Source organism: Tachysurus fulvidraco, chromosome 6, assembly GCF_022655615.1.
Source record: "Tachysurus fulvidraco isolate hzauxx_2018 chromosome 6, HZAU_PFXX_2.0, whole genome shotgun sequence".
Lineage (NCBI taxonomy): Eukaryota > Metazoa > Chordata > Actinopteri > Siluriformes > Bagridae > Tachysurus > Tachysurus fulvidraco.
Genome location: NC_062523.1, coordinates 334,122 through 359,459, shown reverse-complemented (window position 1 = coordinate 359,459; position 25,338 = coordinate 334,122). Strand labels below are relative to the sequence as shown.

General features: G+C 39.2%; 1 protein-coding gene and 1 non-coding gene across 3 annotated transcripts in view; both read left to right on the top strand.

Moving 5' to 3' along the window:
- Nucleotides 1–13,694, top strand: part of znf804a (zinc finger protein 804A) — a 65,689-nt gene extending 51,995 nt beyond the window's left edge. Inside the window, exons 3-4 of one of the 2 annotated variants that reach the window (XM_027136815.2) lie at nucleotides 7,437–7,567; nucleotides 7,766–13,694. In XM_027136815.2, coding sequence (XP_026992616.1) covers nucleotides 7,437–7,567; nucleotides 7,766–10,157 — 2,523 coding nt within the window. In that variant the 3' untranslated portion in view covers nucleotides 10,158–13,694. Of the gene's footprint in view, nucleotides 1–7,436; nucleotides 7,568–7,762 lie in introns of both variants that reach the window. The other variant, XM_027136814.2, reaches the window with a different exon arrangement.
- A 7,213-nt stretch (nucleotides 13,695–20,907) lies between these two features.
- On the top strand, nucleotides 20,908–20,986 carry trnat-ugu. The gene has a single exon. It is a non-coding gene; the product is annotated as a tRNA-Thr (tRNA).
- Nucleotides 20,987–25,338: the final 4,352 nt, after the last annotated feature.

The window sequence follows — 25,338 nt, the reverse complement described above, 5'->3', positions numbered from 1 at the left end:
TTGGTAAATTTCTCTTCAGTAGCGGATGTAAATGTAAGTTTAACACGGTGACATGACAAGTCGCAAATATCATGTCACAATTGCAATTTAAATAAAATGAGATAGTGGTCAGAGATAGCTTCTGATTGAGACACTGACTATATTTTCTATATTTAATCTGAGGGTTAGAACGAGATCAAGAGTGTGACCTCCATCTGACCTCCATCTAATGACTGGGTCCTATTACATTCTGGTTAAACCCTACTGAATCTACTAAAACAACTCCTGTTCTCAGAGGATCTTCTAACTTATCAAAATGTATAGTTTCCAAAAAAATCATTGCTTTATCTAAAAAAACAACTGGGTTTGAAAATAAATCTTCAAATTTACAGAGAAAGTCAGAATATGGTCCAGGAGGTCTGTAAATAACAGGTGAAGTGAAAGTGAAAATGAAAAATAAGAGGAACAATAAGAGGAACAATGAGAGTAACTGATTCTGTAGACTTATTTTTTGTGGCTATATATATTTTAGTATAAATTACTTCGAATGAGTTAAACATGTGTCTAGGTTCTTGCTTGACATCAAGCTTATCATCATGAATAACTGCGACACCTCCTCCCCTCCCTGTTAGGTGTGGCTGAAGTATATTATTATAACTAGGTGGACAAGCTTCATTTAATGCAACCAAATCGTTTGGTTTGACTCATGTTTCTGTTAAACACAGAACACTAAACTTCTGATCAGTAATCATTTCATTAGAGCTAGAGATCTTATATTTAACAGGCCTAGCTTCAGGTCAAAGGTGCTGCCTGTGCATTCACTATGATTTAATTTTATGCTAATAACTTTACTAAAACAAATTTTCTGAGTATTTATTGTTTTTTGTTTAGCTCGGGAAACATACAGAGTCTCAATATTGTGAACCCTGGGTGACAACTCAATGTCGGATCAGCCTGCTTGTCTGCTCCCTGGCCCTGGCTCCGGATTGTCACTGATTAACTAGGCCTGTTCTTAGTGCTACTGTATGTGCAATGCTGCAAGAAATGAGAGCAGCACCTTCCCGTGTGGGATGGACACTGTCCCATTCTAACAGGCCAGCCTTGCTCTTAAAAAGTTCTCCAATTATCTATGAAGCCACCATTGTTTTCTGAGCATCACCTGGACATCCAGCACTTCAGTGACCATAACCTGCTATAAGCTACATCGCCATACAGCATTTGGATGTGACTAGAGCATACTAGAGCATTGGACATTGCCTTTGCTAGTTTACACACCTCTACAAATTTACTCTTAGTAATCTCTGACAGATGAAGGCATATATTGTTAGCTCCTACATGGAAAACTACCAGAGTACCTATGCTTTCATAAAACCCTAAGCTTACCTACTATGTCCGGTGCCCTGGCTCCTGGAATACACTTAACCAGTGCTGCTGGAGCCCCTCAAGTCTGATCTAATTTCACATGACTTAAAATGGAGTCTCCTATAACCAGAGCTCTTTCAGGTTTCTCAGCAGGTGCTTTACTGAGGAGAGCAAACCTGTTACACATGTGAAGCGGAGAGAAGTTGTGCTCCTGTTGGCAAGCCTCGGCGTTAGGTTTAGCTTTCCAACTATGCCTCCAAGTCATCACCCATTCGCCCCACACTAATGCCGGAGTCACAGGGTCACTAACTCCACCTAAGGCATCCAAATTTTCCCCTAAAGAAACTACACTACTATCACTATCCCTCTCTAGTGTCTGGATGCGCACCTCTAAAGCTGAGATCTTCTCCGTCAGAGAGCTAACTAACATACACTTATCACAAGTAAAATTAACGCTAATGACAGAGGAAGAATGACTAAACATGCTGAAACTCACACACTGGACAAGCGGAAAGATCACCATACTGATTGATTATGTACCTTTGACTTGGATCAGATCGGAATAATTAAAAAGATACAAAGCACCTTTCCTCTAGCTAGCTGTTTAAAAACAGGGAACAAACAAGCATCTCCCGAAGAAAGGAATAAAATTAACTGCAATAAAATAAAATAAAAATTTAGGTGAAAATATACACTAAAAAGAGAAAATAAAAAACAGTATAATTTAAACGACGAGATAAGCACTAAAAACTTGTGGCAAACAATTTAAGCACAGGAAGTGATGTCAAGTCAAGTCAAGAAGCTTTTATTGTCATTTCAACCATATACAGATGTTGCAGTACACAGTAAAATGAGACAACGTTTCTCCAGGATAAGGGAGCTACATAAAACAATAAGTAAGTCCTGTAAGTAAGTCCCAAACAGTGCAGGACAAAACAAACAAAACAGACAAGACAGTGCAGGACAAAAGACAGTGTAGACAAAAAATGACAAGACTATACACAAAAGACAATAAACAAAAACAGCACTGACCAGTGTAAAAACTGTATGTTCAACAATATTTCGTGCAGTGATACTAGAATGAACACAGTGTCATAGCAGCAGGTCCCTGATATAATATAAAGAATTGTGCAAAACAGCAAATGACTGAAATGTGAAACAGTATGTGCAAGAGCAAAAAGTGTGCAAAAACAGCATGTAAACAGGTTGATGGATGTATATTGGAAGTGTGTGTATTTGGTGTAGGTCTGTTTCAGTTATTAAAGAGTCTGATGGCTTGTGGGAAGAAAATGTTACACAGTCTGGTCATGAGGGGCTTTTTGTAGACGGCAGATGGGTGAAGAGTGTGTGAGGGGTGTGTGAGGTTCACAATGCTGTTAGCTTTGTGGATGCAGAGTGTGGTGTAAGTGTCAATGATAGAGGGAAGAGAGACCCCAATGATCTTCACAACTGTCCTCACTATGAGCTGCAAGGTCTTGCGATCCGAGATGGTGCAGTTTCCAAACCAGACAGTGATGCAGCTGCTCAGAATGCTCAAAATGGTCCCTCTGTAAAAAGTAATCAGGATGGGGGGAGGGAGATGGGCCTTTCACAGCTTTCATAAGATGTAGAGATGCTGCTGGGCTTTCTTGGTGATGGAGCTGGTGTCCAGATGAAGTTCTCCGCTAGATGAACACCAAGAAATCTGTACGATCTCTAGAGATGATCCGTCGATGTTCAGTGGAGAGTGGTCGCTCTGTGCTTTTCTGATGTCAACAACCATCTCTTTAGTTTTATCAACATTCAAAGACAGGTTGTTGGCTCTACACCAGGTAGTTGGCTGTTGCACCTCCTCCCTGTTTGCTGACTCGTCGTTCTTGTTGATGAGGCCCACCACGGTCGTGTCATCGGCGAATATGATAATATGATTCGATCTGTGCATTGCTGCACAGTCGTGAGTCAGCAGAGTGAACAGCAGTGGACTGAGCACACAGCCCTGAGGAGCTCCAGTGTTCAGTGTGGTGGTGATGGAGATGCTGTTCCCGATCTGGACTTACTGAGGTCTCCCAGTCAGGAAGTCCAGGATCCAGTTGCAGAGGGAGGTGTTCAGTCCCAGCAGCTCAGCTTCCCAATCAGGTGCTGAGGGATAGTCCTTATTGTCCAGGTGGGTGAGGGCTAAATGGGTGTGAGTGTGAGGGGACGATAGTCATTGAGGCAGGAAACTGTAGATATCTTTGGGACGGAGACAATGGTGGTTGCCTTGAGGCATGTAGGAACAATGGCACTGCTCAGGGAAATGTTGAAGATGTCAGTGAAGACATCCGTTAGCTGTTCCGCACATTCCCTGAGCACCCTGCCAGGAATGTTGCCTGGTCCAGCAGCCTTCCGTGGGGTTAACGCTGCATAGAGTTCTCTTCATGTTGGCCGTGGAAAGACAGAGTACCTGGTCATCTGGGAAGGGGTGGTCTTTCTTTCTTGCCACTACGTTGTTCTGTGCATCAAACTGAGCATAGAAGTAATTCAGCGTATCATGGAGAGAGGAATCACTATCACAGGCAGGTGAAGCTGTCTTGTAGTTTGTGATCGCCTGTATGCCTTGCCACATGTGCCGGGTGTCTCCATTGTCCTGGAAATGGCTGTGGATTGTCTGGGCGTGTGTGTGCTTTGCCTCTCTGATGGCTCGGGACAGTTTGGCCCTTGCTGTTTCTTGGGCCGCCCTGTCCCCTATTCTGAAGACTTGGTCTCTAGTTTTCAGCAGCGCACGCACTTTAGCAGTCATCCACGGCTTCTGTTTGGAGTGTGTGGTGATGGTCTTGGAGACGGTCATTTCAACAATGCACTAGCCGATGAGGCTGGTCATTGATGACGTGTACTCCTCAAGTCTTACCGCACAGAACTGCATTTCTGTCAGCTCTAAATGAGGTTAGCCCATCCAGCTGAATGGTGGCGTCCGGAACTTTCTGAGCCAAGTCTCTGTGAAAACAAAGATGCAGCAGTTTCTAAACTCTCGCCGTGGAACTGGAACACAGGCTAAACCCTGGACCATACTAGACACTTATTTACAATGTGTTCGAGGGATACTTATGAGCCTTCCATTTAAATGAGTAAGCCCTGCCCACAATTCACACCTTAAGGAGACTGGAACTATTCCTGATTAATCAGCTGAGAGAACAACTAAGCAAAGACCAACACTATAAGATCAACAATGCTACACAATATAACAAAATTCAAATCACACTAGACTCACAAAGTGAGTTAAGAAGATAGTACACAAAAGTCAGAAGACAATATATTCAAATAAATAGAGTTAAAGCACACTGGGATTGAGCACAGAAGCCTGATGATGGGGCGGGGAGCTGGGCCTAGTAGTTAAGGTGCTAGAATACCAATTGGAAGGTTGTGAGTTTGATTCCCACATCCACCAGGCTGCCTGTTCGAGCCCTCAATTGCTCAGTTGTATAAAATTAGATAAAAGGTAAGTCACTCTGGATAAAAGGGTTTGCTAAATGCTGGGAAAAGGTGGGCTTCTGCAAAAGCATTATTGGTAGCACCGACAGCATTCCCTCTCTTCTGGGTGCAGCCGATCTGCATGGCCTTTGGTGTCTCCATCAATATCAGTGCTTGTGGCAACTCATCTCTTCAAGCAAGCTCAGTTTTTATTGAGTGAGTGAAAATCTTGAATACTGCCTTCAGGGTGGCATCATTCCAGCTGCTCTGAGTGGCCAAAATCTTGCCTTAGCTGAATATAGGAGTTATGTCTTCATATAGTCTGGTTTTAATTAAGACTCTAGCTGCTCCATTCTAGACATACTATAGCTTGATTATGCTCCTACTGGTACATCTAGACAGTAAAGCATTGTAGTAATCCAACCTAGAGGTAACAAAAGTAGTGTTTCTGTATCATATCTTGTCATGTTATCATTTCTGTTTTTAATCACACCAAGATCTTTTTTGCTGCACTCAATCATGATCATGAATCAGAACTGGAGCGAACTGGATCCTCATGCAATGGTGTGCCTGTGCAATGCAGTAGTGTTAGTCCTAGACAACAGAGCAGTGGTGGACCTGGACCATGGGGCAATGATAGATCTAGGATGTGGAACCATGGCAGGCCTGAATCATGGAGCAGTGGATCATGTTGCATTGGGTCCTGGGCCATGGAGCATTGGCAGACCTGGGCAGTGGAGCAGAAGGTCCTGGTGCCGTGGTTGTCCCAGATTATGGGGCACTGGAGAAACAGGTGACCAAGGCAGAGCAGAAAGTTCAAGAACGACCTCCATAAGTGAGACTCTGGAATGACCTCTGTGGTCACATCATTGCAGATGAGAACCTCAGGAATGACCTCCATGGTCGAATCATGGTATACATGAAATGTAGAACGGCCTCTGAGTGGAACTCCTGGACTGGAATGGTCTCTGAAGCAGATTCTTGTTTTGAAGCAGATGAACAATATGCAGCCCAAATGCACCAAATGGCTATAGCAGCGACATAGAATGTAGTCGTCAATAAGACCCTCTATGAGACCTCTTGACTTGAGACAACTACAGGAATACCGACATACTGATACAGGCCTCCTCCAGGCTTGATACTAGTCTCTTGTGCCTATGGGAAACCTTGACGTCTTCAACACTCATAAATGGAGACACTGATATGGCATCTATGATGGCTGAAGACTCTGGGCTAACACCCTTAAATGCTGTAGACTCTGGAACAATATCTATGACAGCTGAAGGCTCTGCTAAAATGGCCATCTTGGCTGAGGGCTCTGGCCTGGCAGCCATCTTGTGGAGAAGCTCTTGAGTGTCGGCCATGTTATGCATAGGCACTGACCTGGCAGATAAAACAAGGTTATGGCAGTCCAAAAAGGTTTTAGATTAGTGGGGTGTTCCTCATCTGTAACCCCCCAGTAAAAGCAGGTGCACTCAACCTCCAAGCAAAGTCTATGTATTGTTCTAGAGTCCAGTGTGGGGTAACAATGAAATTTCACTCGAAAAGCAAACTGGAAAATGTCTTTGAGAGCCGAGTCATTAAACTTTACCTTGTATCGAAGTTCACAGAATTCCTCTACAAAGTCCTCAGTAGGCTTCCACTGATGAAGGTGTAAAATCCTCACCACTGGATCCATAGGCCTAAATCCTAACTGACATATTTCATGAATGTTATTCCTGTGTAGGTCTGAGCATATCTGCTGTGCTACAAACATTTATATGATCTTGAAGAAAGATGGAACGTTTGATATTGGCCTATAATTTGACAGCAGAAAGGGGTCGAGGTCAGGTTTTTTAATCAGGGGTTTAATAACTGCTAGTTTATAGTTTGTTAGATGGCTATTGCTGAAGGAAGAGTATTATTAGAAGGGGTTCTGTAGCTTCTGGCATTAACTGTTTAAAGAAATGTATTGGTAAGTGTCCCAGTATGCAGGTTGATCAATTTTCAAGAAGAAATTAGTGAAATTAAATTAATTTTATTTGTTATTACCCTCTGTATGTTTATTACTCTATTTATAACTGAATAAATTGATTAATTAATAATAAATACTTATTAATTAATAATTACATTTCCAACATTCGGCAGATGCCCTTGTCAACTTACATCTCACCTGGCATTTGAACCTCACAACCTTCCAATTGGTAGTCCAACATCTTAAACACTAGTCTACCACATCCCCATACTAGGCTTCCACATAATAACAACAACAACAACAACAACAATAATAATAATGATAATAATAATAATAATAATAATAATAATAATAATAATAATAATAATAATAATAATAATATTTTTTTTTTATTATTATTATTTATTTATTTTTTGCTGTTGTTGTTGTTCGTAGTGGTGGTTGTGGTGGTTGCGGCGGTGGTGTACCTTATTTTTTATTATTCGTTTCTTGATTATTTCTGTACTTAAATATCATTATGTGCATTCTTCTTCTTTATCATTTTACTATTTTTATTATAATTGTATTAATCAAATTAATTATTAATTATTAATTATTTTTATTCTTATTGTATTAATCTTATATTAATCTAATTTATATTTATATACATACATACACACACAACAGTATAAAAAGACAAATGTGTGAGTGCATGTGTGTGCCTTTGTTTGTGCAGAGGCTGAAGGAGCTAAAACAGAGGGAATTTGCCCGCAACGTGGCCTCCAAATTAAGGAAGGATGAACAAAAGCAGGAACGAGCGCTTCAGCGGCTACACAAATTGGCTGAACAGAGGAGAGAGGTTAAATGGTGGGATATGGGCATAACTAAATTTCTGCTAATATAATAATATTTAACATTCTTGTTTGGTTCACTATCTACTGCTCTGAACTAATTAGATTTAGATTTATTTAAAAAAAAATGGCAAGAAACAGTAAAAATCCTTTCTGTGCTTTGTATCTCTCTGCAGTATACTGTTTTACTGTTCTTTTTCATTCTGTGTAGTAGTGCTCCAGGAAGTGGCCCGATGTTTAAATCCACCACCGTGGCAGTGGAAAGCTTCAATAAGTCTTGCTTCATGGATGAAGAAGAAAACCAAAACATTGCAGAACAGGAGACAGAATCTCAAATCCCATGGCCATATCGAGGAAAAGCAAAAAAACAAACTCTCCGACGCAAGATCGCCTTCTCCCTTTCCTTTCCAAAGAGAGCCTCGCTGAAGCTAGAGTCTTCTGCTGCAGTCTTTTCTGAGAGTACAGAAGAGAAGAAGATGATTAAATATGATACAGAGATGATGACACATCAAAAGAGTTCCACCAAAAGTTCCCTGAATGATGCAATGCCTGCCTCAGATCTGTGTGCTTTCCTCGTTTACTCAGAGAACAGATCAGTGTCTCCAATTAGCCACTTTTCAACTGTTCCTGGAAGCTCAAATATCAGTCTGGAGTCAGTGGAAAGCAATGTTACTGAAAGTAAAGAAAACAGTAGTCAGGAAGAGAGCACCATAAGTGATAGGTCTCAACCAACATCATGTGATATCAATTTATTTCAAAGGCAAGAAAAGGACAATGTTGTTCTCAGAAGACCAAGCCAACCTTTTCTCTCTGTTGTGGCTCGAGATAGTAGAACTATCTTCCAATGGCCTTCAGAAATGGTGTATTTCACAAAAACAGAGCCCTCCATCTCATTTAGCTGCAATCCTCTCTATTTTGACTTTAAATGTTCAGGACAGTACAGTAAGTCTCCTGAAGTCTTGTACAACAAAAATGGACAAGAACTGTCTTTCATTTCTGAAAAAAGCCACAAAATGTCCTCTTCCTGTGAGATCACCACAGAGCATGTTACATGTAGATTGGAAAAAAATATCCGAAAGTGCCACCTGTATTCCAGCGATGCCCAGGGCAAATACAAACATTTGAAAAATTCGGCTCAGGGCAGTAAAAGAGCAGAGGAAAAGTTGCAAGGCAGAGATCGACGCCATTACAGGAGTCAACACAAAAAGAGACACAAGAGAAGAAGTAGGTGGGAGGCGGAGGATTACAGTGAGCCAGAGCAGAGTGCAAGCATGAAAAAATGGACTAAACTCCACAAACGAGAAGGATTTGAAAGCCAATTTAGAGGCTATGCTGCACAGCAAGAGCGGCCATTAGAGAAGTCAAAGCAATCAACTCAGAATCAGGCAGAGAATAACAGCATTGTTTCCTCAGCAGGAGGCTCTGTTGAAGCTGAAAAGGTACTTGATATCAGTGGGGGCACAGTAGACGTTCTTGCATTAGGGCAGACAACGAACACACAAAATGACTCGCACAAGCTCAGTGTGATTCCTTCTGATCATGAAACATCAGTTTCAGATCACAGCAGCCCAACGTTACCAAAGAAACGACAAAGTGAGTCCCAGAGTAAAGAGGATAATGTTTGGTCAGATCATACACAGTGTGGTGTGATTGAGGATCTAGACAGAAAAGAAGATGTTTTGTGGCTGAATCAAAGACAAAAAAGACAAAAATTGGACCAAAGTCCGACATCTGAAAATCCTCTTTTTGTTTTAAATAGATCTGATGGAATAGTGGACATGGAATCATCATGGAACGTTATCAGTTTAAAAGATCCAGGCACATGTGCTCCTGAAGGAGACAGTGCAGAAAGTAAAACATCCATTGATAAAAACCCCATTTCCAACTCTGAGGTACATTCTCAGTCTCTACCTGAGTCAAATCTACAGCCTAAAGTCATAAATCATCTTCGTACAGTCCAAGATGGTGACTCAGCAAAAGAACAAGAATCTGAAAATGAGTGTATGAAGTGTGCCATCACATCCCAGGTCAAAGAAAAAGAGAAAGTCAGCCATGATAAATCCTGCCAGCACACTCCACCATTGCCAGGCTTTCACATTTTGGATGAGGAAAGACACAACTGTTCAATCCAGAGTCCATTCAACCCAATGCTGTGCTTTACGTCTCAACTTAGTGGTGTGGAGAGGCATGGGCTTCTTTCCAGCCACACCCACAAACAGGTTCTGCATAAAAAGGTGTTTTCTGCTAAGCTAAGATCTACACTTCCCATCTCCTCTCCTATCCTTCACCCTATTCACATACCATCTGCCATTCCATCTGGTTCTGTCACTATCTTTCATCATCACTCCACATTCATACCCAATCAGCCTTCCCTCTTTACCCAGGTAGTACCTGTTACCCGGCTTCCATTAGCCCCTGAAATCACACCCTTCATACCCTCGTCTCAAGTTTCATTGGTGGCTCCACCCACTATCCATACGACAGCCGTCACATTCCATTCCTTACCCCGTCCCCAGGTTTTTCGCCCACTCCTGCACCCTCCTTCTCCTTTTCCACCTTTACTAACCCCTCACACTACTGTCATTCCCCTTCAGCCTCTCTTCTGAAATTATAAAAACTTGGTAAAGTAGTAATCGTGGTAAAATATTATAAAGTACATTCTGAATTTACAGTACAAATACAGTTAAATACATAAATATGGGGAATAAACTAGTGTATATGGCTTTTTTTACCAGATGTGATTCTGTCTAGGCTAGGCTAGGCTAGGTTGGTCATTTGTCTATTACTGATGTTAGAGGTTTTTTTTTCTCTAAAATAATTTAGCAGTCGGTCAGGTAATTGACAATTATTTCTTACCAATGAGCCATGACACTCTACGGCAAGCAGCACTGATTTTATTTAGATATAAATCTTAAAACATTATTTTTTCTTCATGACAAAGATAAAGGATCTCTCATCTGTACACAAATATTAAAGGAAACTTCTCCATGAATGACTTGCATATTAATTATTATAATTAATTTTCCTGACTTACATAAAACTTACATTCAAATACAAGCTAATAGTTGTTCAGGGATATTTAGCTGTTGCTATACTGCAAAGCAGAGCAGGAGGGATTTAATCCTTTATTGTGTTCAGCTCACTTACATCCCGATCTCTACACTCTGCTCAAATAGATCAGTTTACAAAGCTTCAAACTTCATGATAATATCTTTGTCAATGCCATTGTGCTAGATAACTAGCTTCGCCAAATTTTCATTTACCGAGCCCAGTGATTATAGCAACATCAGTAGACATAAGCTAAAAACCAAATTGTGTATTATGGCCAATATAAAATATCATTTAGCTGGTATTTTAAACATATTTATGATATTTATAATCCCACATAGCACATGATAATGACAATGCATCTATATATGCATTATAAACAAACAACAACAAAAAAACAAGAGGAGGGAGACATGCAATATAACATTGTGCATACTGTACAACTGACATTATGCATAATATGTTTATTTAACTATCGATTTAACCAAAAGGATTCTACTGTCCTCACTGACCTAAATTTATACAAGAATATCAAATTGGCTCATCATGTGATATATGGTAGAAGCACTATGAAATAATTAGCTACATGAATCACCCTTCTCTCTATATAAATGCACTACTTAGAAAAATTTGCAAGTTTTTGTCTCCTTCTAGGTACCATAAAACAGAGCTGGGGTTAAGCCAGTTATAAAACAACTGTGATTTCAGTAGATATGACTTCATAGATGTAGCTAGAATCGTTAAAATTTGTTGTTTGTATTTATTTTGATGTAAAAACTATTTGAACAGAAAGATCAGAGATGATTAATGGAAAATCCATTGTTAATGAATCCTAAATCTGAGGGTCCATGGCAAATTAATTCAAAATAAAGCGAAAATGTAATAGGATGGTTCTTGATCATCCGATCATGCTAGGTGTCTCATAGTAGTGAATCTAGGTAGAATAACCCTGGGTTTTATTCTTAAAGATGTTTGCATCTGAAGTTCTTTAGAAGTCACTAATACCTTCTCTTTACAGGATGTAGGCACTGTTGTCATTATTGAGATCAGTTCCATACATAGCAGTCTACCTAAACCAGTATCCATATTTTACTGACAGTCTCATTGCAAAAATGTGACCCACTACATATTTAACCGATCACAAAGCTGAATGTGTATTACAGAAAACATGTTTTTTTCCATTGTTCCATAAAAGTCCAGTTAGATATTTTGATTTATAGTTATATTAGTTGAGCAAAAACAATCCTCAAAAGTTCCTAGAGCTGTATAAGTGTCATTTGTATTGAATTAAAAAATGCTGCTTGTTGTTCAGTTTAAACTTCTCACTCTTGTGGACTTGGAGTGCCCTCTAGTGGCCACAGTTACTGAAGCAACATTCTGTATTGCTTACTGAGAAGGTCCAGAACAGGTCAACAGAACAAGTGTATGTGGGTGAAAATGGTAGAAATCCCTAAGGTACAAATCAGACATTCACAAACATTCACCACAATCATTCAGTGATCTCTCTAAACTTTCAGAGGTATGAGGTCATGAAGAGTGTAGATGAGGCTCACCTTAAGAGAATGTCTGGTTAGCCATAAGGTTTAATGAATGGTCTTTATTTGATTTAAGTTCTTGATTGAACAGGGAGTCTGTTCAATAATGATCACACTGCTGGTTGTATGTTTCAGAACATTGCATGGATTTTCATACAGGCTCCGAGGACGAATGTCTAGGACCAAAAAATGACTGAGCTGAATCAGCAATGGAAACATACAATCCACTTTTACAGTACATTTGTTTGTTTAAACTGTATGGTTTAGCATCTCAGGGTGATAGTATACTCTTCATTCCAAAAAAGAAACTTGCCAGATAATATAAAAGCCTCTCAATAACTGCAATTCCATGATAAATATAAAATGACCATATTTACTGTCCACTGGCAATGTTTGCAAAAGCACAACCAAAATTCCTGAGCTGTAGCATTGACTTCTAAAATAAATGATTCCTTAAAAGCTCTGGAATAGCACAGGTCTGTTACTGAACCTTGTTACTGAAATTATTACGACTTACGATATTTATACTCCAGGCCATTCAAGAATGTAAAAAATGAATGATCATGTGTTGCCTTCACTCATAATGTGAAAGTAGGGTTGACTTAATAATCAACAACTTGCTTCAGGCAGGATATCAGATTGCAGCTCAAAGCTGTCATTTCATTTATGATATTTGGCAGACACCTTTATCCAGAGTGAAATACAAAAGTGCTTAATACCAAGTGAAGAATCTGTCGATGAATATCTCAGTATTAGTTCACTAGGCTGCACACTAAGGATGCCATAAGTCTAAAACTTTTAGGAGGTAATATAGCACAGAACCATGTTGTTTGTAGACAGACAGTGACTTGGCTGTTCTGACATTTATCTATTTTCAGTGCACCACCAAATGTCTTGACACACACCTACCTTGAGAGATAGTGGGACCAGTCAAGCAGTAATAGAAGAACTGAGGGAGCATGGTGCAGTGTAAGGAGTGATGAGGGTAAGAGGTGAGAGGGTACTGGTCCACTTTGGCTTTGTAGGCAAGCATCAGGGTTTTAAATTTGATGCATGCAGCTAATGAAAGACTTAAGGAAGTTAAATACAAGTAATGCATTAATTTTGGATGAGGGTCAGGCCTACCAGGAGTTGAAGTAGTCAAGTCTTGAAATGACAAGAGAATGAAAAAGGCACCATGAGGGATGGAAGGAGAAGATAAATTGAGTGCCATCAGCATAGAAGTGGTGGGAGAACCCATGTGAGGACAGATCTTCCCCAAGGGAGTGAGTAAGGATGGAGAAAAAAATGTGAACGTAAAGAAGAATCGAATCCTGGTTGTGTAATGTAGAGGTAGTAGGGGAAACTGGGAGTCTGGGATATGTTTAAATTTTCTAATTATAAAAAAAGAAGTCTTCCACAGTTAGGGAGGACAAAAGAAGGTTGAGTCGATTCAGTCCAATTCAATTAATTTGTATAGTACTTTTAACAATTCACATTCTCTCAAAGCAGCTTTACAGAATTACAGAAACAGAATTAAAAAACTTTAAAAAAAATATTTAAAATTAAGTTACTACATATCTCTAACGACTAACCATAATGAGCAAGCCAGGGGCGATGATGGCCAGGTGGCCAGGAAATGTCCCTGAGAACTTATAAGAAAGAAACCTTGACTCAGAATAGAACCCATCCTTATTTGGGTGAAACTGGACGGGAAATAATGTCAATGTAAATAATGTCCTTTCTACAACAATTTGTAGTTGAGTAAACAAATGGGTCAGTGCAAATTTACCACAGACCCAAAACTAATTTATAACAGCCAAAATCTTTAAATGATCGCTGATGAAGACCCGGCCATACTGCTGACCATAACAACAAGGGTTCAAAGAAGACTTGACAGTCTCCGGCCAGCTCCATCCACAGCAGTCCTACAGTATGATTAGAGCTAGAGTACTTTAATGTACATTTAACACAGTGATGTGGCACATTGCAAATATCATATCTTAAACTAAATGAGATAATGGTTTAAGATAGCTTCTGATTGAGGCATATTTTAGCCAAAGATTAGAATGGGAAAGAGTGTGGCCACCATTATGAATGTGTCCTATTACATTCTGGTTGACCCCTACTCAATCTAAAATGGACATAATTGCTGTTCTCAGATGATCTTCTACTGTAACTTATCTTGTCATGAAGATTTCAGACCTTTATTGAGATGAAGCCAACCCTTTGAGGATCCTGAGATATATAGAGATGTACCAGCTCCAGTTGGACTCTGCTCCAGTTTTTGGACATTCTAAGAGGAGATGCCAACTACATGTGGTCTTCGAGGACAACAACCTCCTCATCAATACACAATTGTCAGACTGTATATTTACAGTATAATCACACCCTCCACTGTCACCCAAATAAGGATGGGTTCTCTTTTGAGTTTTGTTCCTCTAAAGGTTTCTTCCTCTTCCATCAAAGTTAGTTTTTCCTCCCCACAGTCACCTCAGGCTTGTTGGGAATAAATACATTCACATTTAAATATATCTAATATTAATCTTGAATTTTTGTATTACATAAATCTTTGTATAATTAACTTTTTTTTACTATGTTTTTATCTGCTTTGAGACAAAGCCCTTTGTTAAAAGCACTATGGAAACAAATTTGAATGGAACTGAATTGAATTATCAAAATGAATAATAAAGTCTCCAGCAATTAATGCTTTGTTAAAGGATTTGACTTAATTGACTTATTTTTGTGGCTACATATTTTATGTTAGTATGAAGAACTTTGAATGAGTTATACAGTATATATTTCTAGAGCTTGTTTCTGCTCCTACTGGAACATCCAGACAGTAAAGTATTACAATAATCCAACCTAGAGGTAACAAACACATGACCTAGTGTTTCTGCATCATGTCATGACATCATATCTCTGATCTTAGTAATATTACTGAGATAAAGAAGGCTAACATTGTGGTATTATTTATGTGAGCTTCAGATGAGAGACCGGTATCAATAATCACACCGAGGTCTTTTACTGCTGCACATGATGTAATAGAAAGACCATCCAGAGTTACTCTGTAATCAGAAAGCTTACTTCTGACTGTCTGTGGTCCTGGTACAAGATCTTCTGTGTGTCAGAGTTAAACAGGAGGACGTTAGTAAGTGTCCACTGTCTGATGTCCTTCACACAATCTTCAATCTTATTAAGCTGCTGACTCACATCTGACTTGGCTAAAATATATATATATATATCTGCGTGTCATCAGCATAACACTGAAATTCCATGTTTACAAATCATGCCAATGGGTAGTGTATATAGGGAAAAGCAATGGGCCTAAATCAGAACCTTGCAAACACTGAAAATTACCATAGTATTTTTAGAGAATTCATGATTTATATCTCCAAACTGATAGTGATCATTCAAATAAGACCTCAGTGGCAAAAAATGTCAGAGAGGAAGAAGAGAGGAAAAGATTATAAGGCATGTCTTTGGCAGTTAATCTTGAACTTGGGTACAGACTATCCTAATATTTGGGTAAGACTTTACCCATGACAGATTCAGATTCCTCAGCTGACTGGAGTGGAATTCTAGTGTGGTCTTCTGCTGTTTTAGCCCACCCACCTTAGCGTTTGGATTTGCTGTGCATTTTAAGATCGTTTACTGCCCACCATAGTTGTAAAGAACGATTATTTTAATTACTATATCCTTCCTGGCAGATCAGAAAAGTCTGTTCACCTCCTCTAATCTCTGTCACGTAGACATTTTAGCCTACAGCTGCTCACAGAATGTTTTTTGTTTTACACTATTCTGTGTAAATTGTTATGTGTGAAATTCCCAGGAGATCACCAGTTTCTAAATTAAACAAGTTCAACTGGAACCAAACAGCCATTGCATAGTAAATTTACAAAGATCACACCCTTGTAACACTTTCATTCTTATGTTTGATGTGAACATTAACTGAAGCTCTAGACCTGCATCTGCATATTTTTTATGTATGGTGCTGCTGCCACACGACTGGATAATTAGTCAATTCTATAAATGAGCTATTAAGGGATGAGTGTGTATTAAATTGTAACATTTATTATACATATTTAAATTTGGATGATTTGATGATTTAAATGATTTGCAATTTGGAGTATTAACAGATAAACCTCAAATAAGTAAAGAATTAAAACACAAGGCATTACCTTGATTCACTACTGAGAAAACAAACAAAAACTTTCAAGATATTTGATTCGGAGGATAGCAATATCTTAAGGAGAGTGTCAAATAAAAAAAATCTAATGTATCTGCTTCTGTCTAATTTAGGCTTTTGTGATGTAATCACTTTTCTTTAATGATGTTTAAAGATCCTACCTGTCTTTTATCTCAACTGCACTGAAAGAGTTAGTTCATAGACACAATGTAATAGTGTTTTTTTTTCTGAATATGTAAATTAACAATGTTTATAAATCATGTAACATTTACTCGAAATGTAAATAAGTTCTTGTTTCTATTGTGTAAGCTATCAAGTCTGTATGAAATATTTAGATAAAACAAAGTGATTATGTTTTTTACGCTACTTTGCCAAACAAATAATGTTCAGACATATCTAATAAAATAGACAAACCAGAAAAACGTGTGTTTTTACTTTTTCACCTGAACTGGATTTTAAGTATTTACAATAACATGATAATATAAATATTACATATATTAAATGTGTTTATAGTAACTTCAAAGGTGAAACATTATACTCTCAAATTGCACATGACATCATGTATACAATATGTCAAAATGATGTGGACAATTTGAACATATTACACGTAAAATAAGTACTTTACCAAGCAAATAGCATGTGAGTCAGAAAAAAAAAGGATTAGTGTGAAAAATCGTGTGTTAAATGATTTTTTAATCACACCTTAAAACAAATAAATATAAAAGGTTCATGTGTAAGACAATCACATGAAGAACTGCAATGTTAGTAAATCAATAAAATAAATGTAAAGAAATCATTTAAAATTCAAATAAAATTATCATGTAAAAAATGAATTAGTGATAATTTTTTAATTTTTTATGTAATTATTTTTATTTTTTATTTATAAAAAATAAGTTTAAAAAAAAGATTTTCCGTAAGGGAAATACTTTTCATATATAGTGTGGTATATCACATTAATGATTGCCTAGTCGCTCTATGTAGTGTCTCAAACACACTAGACCAGCAGGTTTCTGGAGAGGATATACTGTGTCACACTCAGTGTCCAGGAACACACACATTCCTGCTGCTCGAACATGAAAATCCGGCACAGCTCAGTAACGATTTCCTCCTGGAGCTTCATGTTCTGGCTCTGATTCTTTGCAAACCTGTTGTGTTCACTTCTGTCACACTGACCCAGGAGGCCATATCTAATCTTTACATTATATATCAATATATTTTCTACAGGGACAGAGTCTTGCACATTAAATAAGATCATTTAATTTATTTTGAAATCATTTAATGTATGTTTTCTAGTTATTAGAGAAGCTAAATTGTTTCTGTATGGACTTATTGCATTCTCCTTAGAAAATAAACCCTGGCTCTGACTTTAGTTCTTTTGTTTTATGATTTAACATAGTGTTGCTGTATTTAACATGGATAATTTCTCACTTTACCATCACTATAAACAGCAGTGGTTCCTGAGATGGAACAAAAGGCCAGTACCATGCCACCTCCACCACTGGAGCATGAAAAAGTCCAAAATAAAACTGAAAAAGGCAAAATGATACAGACATGCAACATCTCCTGTTGACAAGAAGTGAGGCGGCGCCCCCCACCAAACCAGGTGCGGAGCGATGTCGCAGGGCACAGATGAAAACAACAACAACAACAAAAAAGCAGGCTGGTGACATCCTCGTTGGGCAAGACGTGAGGCAGCATCCTCCATGGCAAAACAGGAAGTGAAGCAACATCTTCCACAGAAACAGATAAAGAGCAAAAGTCACAGAAGAACACTAGAAATCCAGAAACTAGAAAGAAAAATTCTAAAACAAATTCCCAAGGGCCAGAAAGAGTAGTCCAGAAAAGATGCTCCACAGATAGACAGTGCCGGGCTAGAGGCTATCCTGCTGGTTCTGAGAATGGCTGAGTCCTTCTGTCAGAGAAAGGGGTAGCCTTCAAGATTAAAATTCAGACCCAGAAGCAGGGATAACATAAAAAAGGAGTTTTTTTTAAGAAAAATCAAAGTCTGGAAAAACAAGACACACAAACAGAAACAACAACAAACCAAAGACAAGGAACAAATGACAGGAACACAAAAACACACGGACAGCCTAGACAACTGGTATAAATAGGTAAGGCAACTATTGAAAACACAAGGGGCAGGTGTACAGAGGTGGGAATGGATAAGGATAGGGCGGGATAGGCTAACACGTGAATTCAAGTTTTTATTTCAATTCAATTCAAGTTTATTTGTATAGCACTTTTACAGCTGACATTGTGACAAAACAGCTTTACAGAACATATACATAGAACAAAGGTTAATATAAAGAATAATATAAAGATTAACAGAATACAAAATTCAAGATTAATATTAGATACATTTAAATGTGTATGTATTTATCCCCAATGAGCAAGTCGGAGGTGGCTCAGGTAGCAGTGGCAAAGAAAAACTCCCTTGAATGGAAGGAAGAAACTTTGAAAGGAACCAGATTCAAACCTCATCCTCATCTGGGTGACTCTGGGGGTGTGATTATAAATATACAGTCTGATAAATGTATTGATGCAAAAGACCACATGGAGTTCACATCTCCTCTTAGTATTGGAGAGTCTAACTGGAGCTGGTAGATCTCTAGATGCCTCAGGATCTTCACAGAGTCTGCCTCATCTCATGGAGGTCCAAAATCTTCATCGCACGGAAGACGATCTGAGCTGGTACAGTGTCTGGATGCCTCGGGATGGGTAGAAAGAGAGAAGCAGTAGAGAGGGATTAACATATCTGCTGTTCATAAAATGTGCAGGTCTGATGTAATAGTGCACAATATTATGGGATGTACTATGGTACGTCTGACTAAAGAGATGAGTTTTTAATCTACATTTAAACTGGGAAAGTGTGTCTGAGCCCCGAACACTATCAGGAAGACTATTCCAAAGTTTGGGAGCTAAATAAGAAAATGCTCTACCACCTTTAGTAGACTTAGATATTCTGGGAACTACCAGAAGCCCTGAGTTTTGTGATCTCAGAGAGCATGAAGGATTGTAACGTGTTAGAAGACTAGTTAGATACATGGGAGCTAAACCATTAAGAGCCTTGTACGTAAGTAGCAGCAGTTTGTAATCAGTTATAAACTTAACAGGTAGCCAGTGTAGAGATGATAACATTGGGGTTAAAGGTCATACTTTCTTGTCCTAGTGAGAACTCTGGCAGCTGCATTTTGGACTAACTGTAACCTATTTATTAAAGATGCAGGACAACCACCTAGTAATGCATTACAATAGTCCAGTCTAGAGGTCATGAAGGCAGGAACTAGCTTCTCAGCATCAGATACAGACAGGATGTTTCTCAGCTTGGTGACATTTCTAAGGTGGAAGAAGGCTGTGTTTGTAATATGGTGATGTGATTTTAAAGACAAGTTGCTGTCTAATAAACACCAGGTCTTACACTGTCCAGCTACTAGTAACAGAACATCCCTCTAAATGGAAGTTAAGGTGTGAGAGTTTCTGTGCACTGGTTTTTGGACCTATAAGTAATATTTCTGTCTTATCAGAGTTTAACAACAGAAAATTACAGCTCATCCAGTCTTTTATCTCTCTAAGGCATTGAGTTAATTTTGAACAATTCACCCATTTCGACTGGTTTTCTTAATGAGTGGCTTAATAACTGCCAACTTGAAAGATTTAGGGACGTAACCTAAAGATGAGGAGTTAATAATATTAAGAAGAGGCTCACTAGCTTTATGTAACACTTCTTTCAGTAGTTTAGTTGGGATGGGGTCTAGTGAACATGTTGTTTATGTAGCTGTAGTAATAAGTTTATCTAACTCTCCTGTCCTGTACTTGTAAAGCTCTTTAGTTGTGAGTGTAGAGCTTTAGGTGAGACTGAGTCACAAGCTCTCATATGCAGAACATCAACTATTTTGTTCCTGATGATTTTAAGTTTATCAGTGAAGAATCTCATAAAATCCTCACAACTGAACTGTGATGGAATAGTGTGTTCAGATTTCTGTTTTTTTTTTTAGTTTATCTAGCCACTGTGCTAAATAAAAACCTGTGATTGTTCTGATTATTTTGAGTTTGCTCAGGTGCTCAGATGCCCTAGCAGCTTTTACTGTAGAGCCTGTCTATTGCTGGACATACTGTCCATATTTTGAGCGATTGTTCTACTCTTAAGATTCTATTGCTATTGCCGATGTGTTCGCCCTTTGTAAAAAGTAAGGAGTTCAAGTATAAAGATATATATGGCTGGTCAACCACAATCTGTCAATACTTAGTATAAATGATGTTAAGATGACCAGAGGTAAGAGGTAAGTCAACACATGTACCTTGGAGAACCAGCCTTGTGCCTTGGAGAACCACTTGTTTCAGAACCACCCTGGTAAAAAGACAACTTCTACCAAAACAATAAGCAAGCAATCTAAATCAATCAACAGATGCCTGTGAAGGAAACATTCCAAAGAGTTACAAGCAGGTAAGTCAACACATGTACCTTGGAGAGCCAGCCAAAGTGACGATTCTCTGTCTCCATGTGCCTTTAAGAACCCGCCTATTGATTTTACCACTTGATATTAATAATATTTATACCACAAAACATGACATATGAGCAGCATCAGGACAGACAGAGGAAACAGAGGTATATACCTGTGGCTTAGTTGGTTAAAGTGCCTGTCTTGTAAACAGGTGATCCTGGGTTCAAATCCCAGCAGTGCCTGTTGTTCTGTTGATGTAATTGCAGTACCTCCTTTCCTACAATCTGAGATGGAATGCCACTCCACAGGATGGCTTCTAAGCCACATTGAAGAGTAAGTTCTCTTGCAGTGATGAGAAAAATAAAGCTTGCACACTCAAGTCATGTCACTTGCTAGCCATAGAAAAACAGCTGTCTAATGATCGGTGGTGTGTTTTACCGTCCATGAATTTGGATGAAGCTGAGAAGACGTACCAAGACCCATGCCAGCATCAGGTTCTGTGGTGCAATGGATAGCGCATTGGATTGCTAGGCTTGTTGTGTGAGTTATTCAAAGGTTGTTGGTTTGAATCCCATCAGAGTCATTTGGTTTAACTTGTGACTTATTTGCTCTGAGATAAGATCTAGGTTTGTGCTTAATAATATCTCCAGAATTCAAACGAGTTTGCAGCCGATGGGAGGAGAAGCGTTCAGACACAAGCCCTTCAGACCTAACGCCCTTATCCAGAGCGATGTACATAAGTGCTTAAATCTGTAGCATTGAATACATTAATACTGGCTCACTAGGTTACATACTTAAGATACCATGAGTTTAAAACATTTCTTCAAAGTTACAATGAAAAAGTGTCAAAGGGTTTTTTTTGTTTGTTTTTTGTTTTTAAATGCAAAAGATATGGAAAGACGTGTTAGTTGAAGTGTTTCCTGAATAAGTAGGTCTTATTCCATCTCTATAATCCATTCAATGTTTTACACCACCTGGACATAGCAAACAGTTGTCACCAGCCTATAAGCAGCTGCTCTTTATCTCGAATGGACAGGAGCCATGAAGATCGCCTCTTTATATTTTTCCATTTGGGGTTTATCATAGAACCACCCTGGCAAAAAGACCACTTCTGTCGAAACAATAAGTAAACAATCTAAATCAATCAACAAATGCCTCCAAAGAAAACCTTCCAAAGAGTTACAAGCAGGTAAGTCAACACATGTACATCGGAGAACCAGCCTTGTGCCTTGGAGAACCACTTGTTTTAGAACCACCCTGGTAAAAAGACAACTTCTACCAAAACAATAAGCAAGCAATCTAAATCAATCAACAGATGCCTGTGAAACATTCCAAAGAGTTACAAGCATGTAAGTCAACACGTAGGTTGATCGGTTATATCCAAACGGCTAAAGGCACCCACCTCACAGTCATGCCGGCCTCAGAATCCCACAATCCCTTGGAAACGTTGTGTGGCTTTATGTTTTATCGCATAGGGAAGTAGCTCAACTGGTAGTGCGCTCGCTTAGCATGCGAGAGGTAGTGGGATCGATGCTCGTGTAACAGGTCATGTTCAGTTCTGACCGATGCTCATGTAATTTTCGATGTGTAGTGGAATGACTAGTTTTTACAACTTTGCTGCAGTAGTATTGGAGAGTTTATTGTCACCAACACTCAACAATTCTGGATGGAATACAGAAAGAAACAAAATAAATGTGGCTGCTTGGTCAGCTTTACCACCTCTCTTCAGTATGCACAAAGTAAACTCCATAAAACAGAAATACAAATTTAATTAAACAAATTATAAAACATTAGAAGTTAATGTACCTGGATGGAATACAGAAAGAAACAAAATAAATGTAGCTGCTTCGCACAAATCACGTAAACAGACTCCTGACCCTCGACTTCTCCCTGTTCATCAGACACCCGCGCTCCCATCCTATCATCAGAACCACCCCCATCAGTTGGATCGAACAGATCAGACATGCAAGGTTTGGTTTCTGCATTCCCAGTACTTGACAGAACATCCTCATCTTGGGTTGGTTCGATAGGTAGAAAGCTGATGTCCAGAATTAGCTTGCGATGCACCAATTTTGACTTACCCTTTCCATCAATCACTTTGTATATGTTCGCCCTAAGGTCCCGTTCCTTTAAAGTATAGACATTTGGATCCCACCTATCAGCAAGTTTTTTCTTTTCATGCTGCTTCTTTGAGGTGAGACATTAGCGTTTGCACATAGTTACTATGGTGGACAACCATAGGGTCATGAAACACCTGCCCAAAAATGACATCAACTGGCAACTTTGGGATACAACCAAACATTAACTGAAATGGAGCGTAACCAGTACCATGCACTGTGGCATTATACGCAAATGTCAGAGCCTGTATCTGCTCGGGCCATTTTTGTTTCTCCTTAAGAGGCAAGGAGCATAGCATACTGCCCAAGGTTCAATTGAACCGCTCTGTTACACCATTCCCCATCAGGTGGTATGCTGTAGTGTGTGACTTCTCAACACCAACCAATTTAAGCAATTCTGCAACGAGTGCACTTTCGAAGTTAGCCCCATAGTATGAATACGTGAAAGACTATCTCCAGCCTGTCCAATGCTGCCTCCTCATCAGGTGCAAACACCAACAAGTCATCCAAATAACACAATAGGCTACTGAAATTCAAGTCCCCAAAGATACTCAGCATCATGCGCATAAAAGATGCTGGATGCTGGGGATGTTATAGAAAGCTGATGTCAGATCCATAGTGCTGAAGAGAGCGCTTCCTCCTAATGCAATCTGATTGATGAGGAAGTGGGTGAGCATCCTTGATGGTTCTAGCATTCAGCCATCTAAAATCCATACAAATTCTTAGACTACCGTCTTTCTTCCACACTAAAACAAGGTGCGAAGCATATTCACTCACTGACTTATGGATTATTCCCTGCTCTTCCATTTCTGAGAGAACTTGCCGTCACTTTTGATAATGAGCAGGTGGTATCCGGTATAGAAGTCGGAAAGGATGCTCATCAGTTAGGCGGATGCAATGAACAAAACCTTTGTCCTCTCCGCAATCTAAAGCATGTTTAGAGAATACATCATTATAGTTTTCAAGCCTGTATTTTGCCACATCACTAGCAGAACACAAATCGATGTTGATATCACCAAGGTCTACGCCCTTTAGTCTCTGCTTAAGATCAGCAAAGATGGCACCAGGCTGAGATATACTCTCCGATGCAGCCATCTGAGCCTGACTATAACCTTGCAACGAAATCTTCGAAATCTTACACAGCATGACATGGGAAGACAGCTGCCAACTTACAATTTTTTTTTAAAGTGATCGGTTTGTCTGAAAGGTTGATAAATTTCAAAGGAACCCAGAGATCTCCCCATAAAGGTGTAACGACACGGCCAATAATAATGTTCAGAGGCATAGTTCGGGAAGAAGTGGCCTCTACGATAACAGTGCTTCCTGGTGACATGGCAGTACTACTTGGCAACTTTCCCAAAACAAGGTGTTCTTTTTTGCCACTAATGTGACTGCTTGAAAAAGCTTAACATTCCCAATTTTATCTGGTGGGCCACTACCCCTCCAACAGCAAGTATATGCCATAACATCTAAAAAATCTTTGCATGATAAAGATAATTCCGAAGCACTGTTAGACAGAGTTCTCCAATGATCACTGTTGGCTTTCATTTGACTCATTAGAAACTTCACCACATTGGTTCCAATGATTATATCATCCTTTTGCCCTGCCACGACCAAGATTGGTACCAAGCATCTCATGCCATATACTTTAAGCTCGACTTGTATATGCAATTAGGCTTTGTTGCTTTACCTCCACATTCCACTAACATTATTTCTTGTGTCAGTGGTGTGGGCTTCGGTAACACATTATCTCTGAGCATTCTGTTCTCTACTGCTTCACTGAAAGTACAAGCCATGGATCCAGAGTCCAACATTCCCATCATTTGGAATTTATCGTTCATAAAAACAAGTGCATAGAATATATCATCAAATACTTCCAATGCTTGCATATTCTGTGCAATCACCTTGACTTGGGTCGGAGCTTGTGCACATGCACTTTCATAAACTTCTTTAATGTCTGTAGTACTGAGGGCTCGTTCTGGTCCACCCACACGTCCCCTCTCCAGGTGTGGGCCGACTATTTTAAAGCCGGTGAACCTTGAGATGGCTGTACAGTCTGACTGTCAGTACTTGACTGAATGTTCAAACAATTCCTTTTTATATGGCCAGGTTGGAAACAAGCAAGACAGAGTCGCTGCCATCGACAAAGTGACAAAGTGGAATGCTCGTGAGATTGACATACTTTACATGCTCTCACAGATGACTGACTTGGCCAAGGGCTCTTTGACTCTACCTGACTATTCTGAACTAGCGCACAATCAAGTAAACTAATTAGTGTCTTTATACAATAATCATCATTCTGTAAAGATAAGGTGCTAGCATTAGCATCATCAGGCATCACAACAGGGAAATCTCCTGTGGTGGCATTCCCTTCCCTAAGTGACTGGGTATGAGCTGTTGCATTTCTCGCAGTGATATCCCGCTTAGACCTAACTACTGACTGTTCCTTTTGCTCAAGCTGATATCTGTCTAGAGGT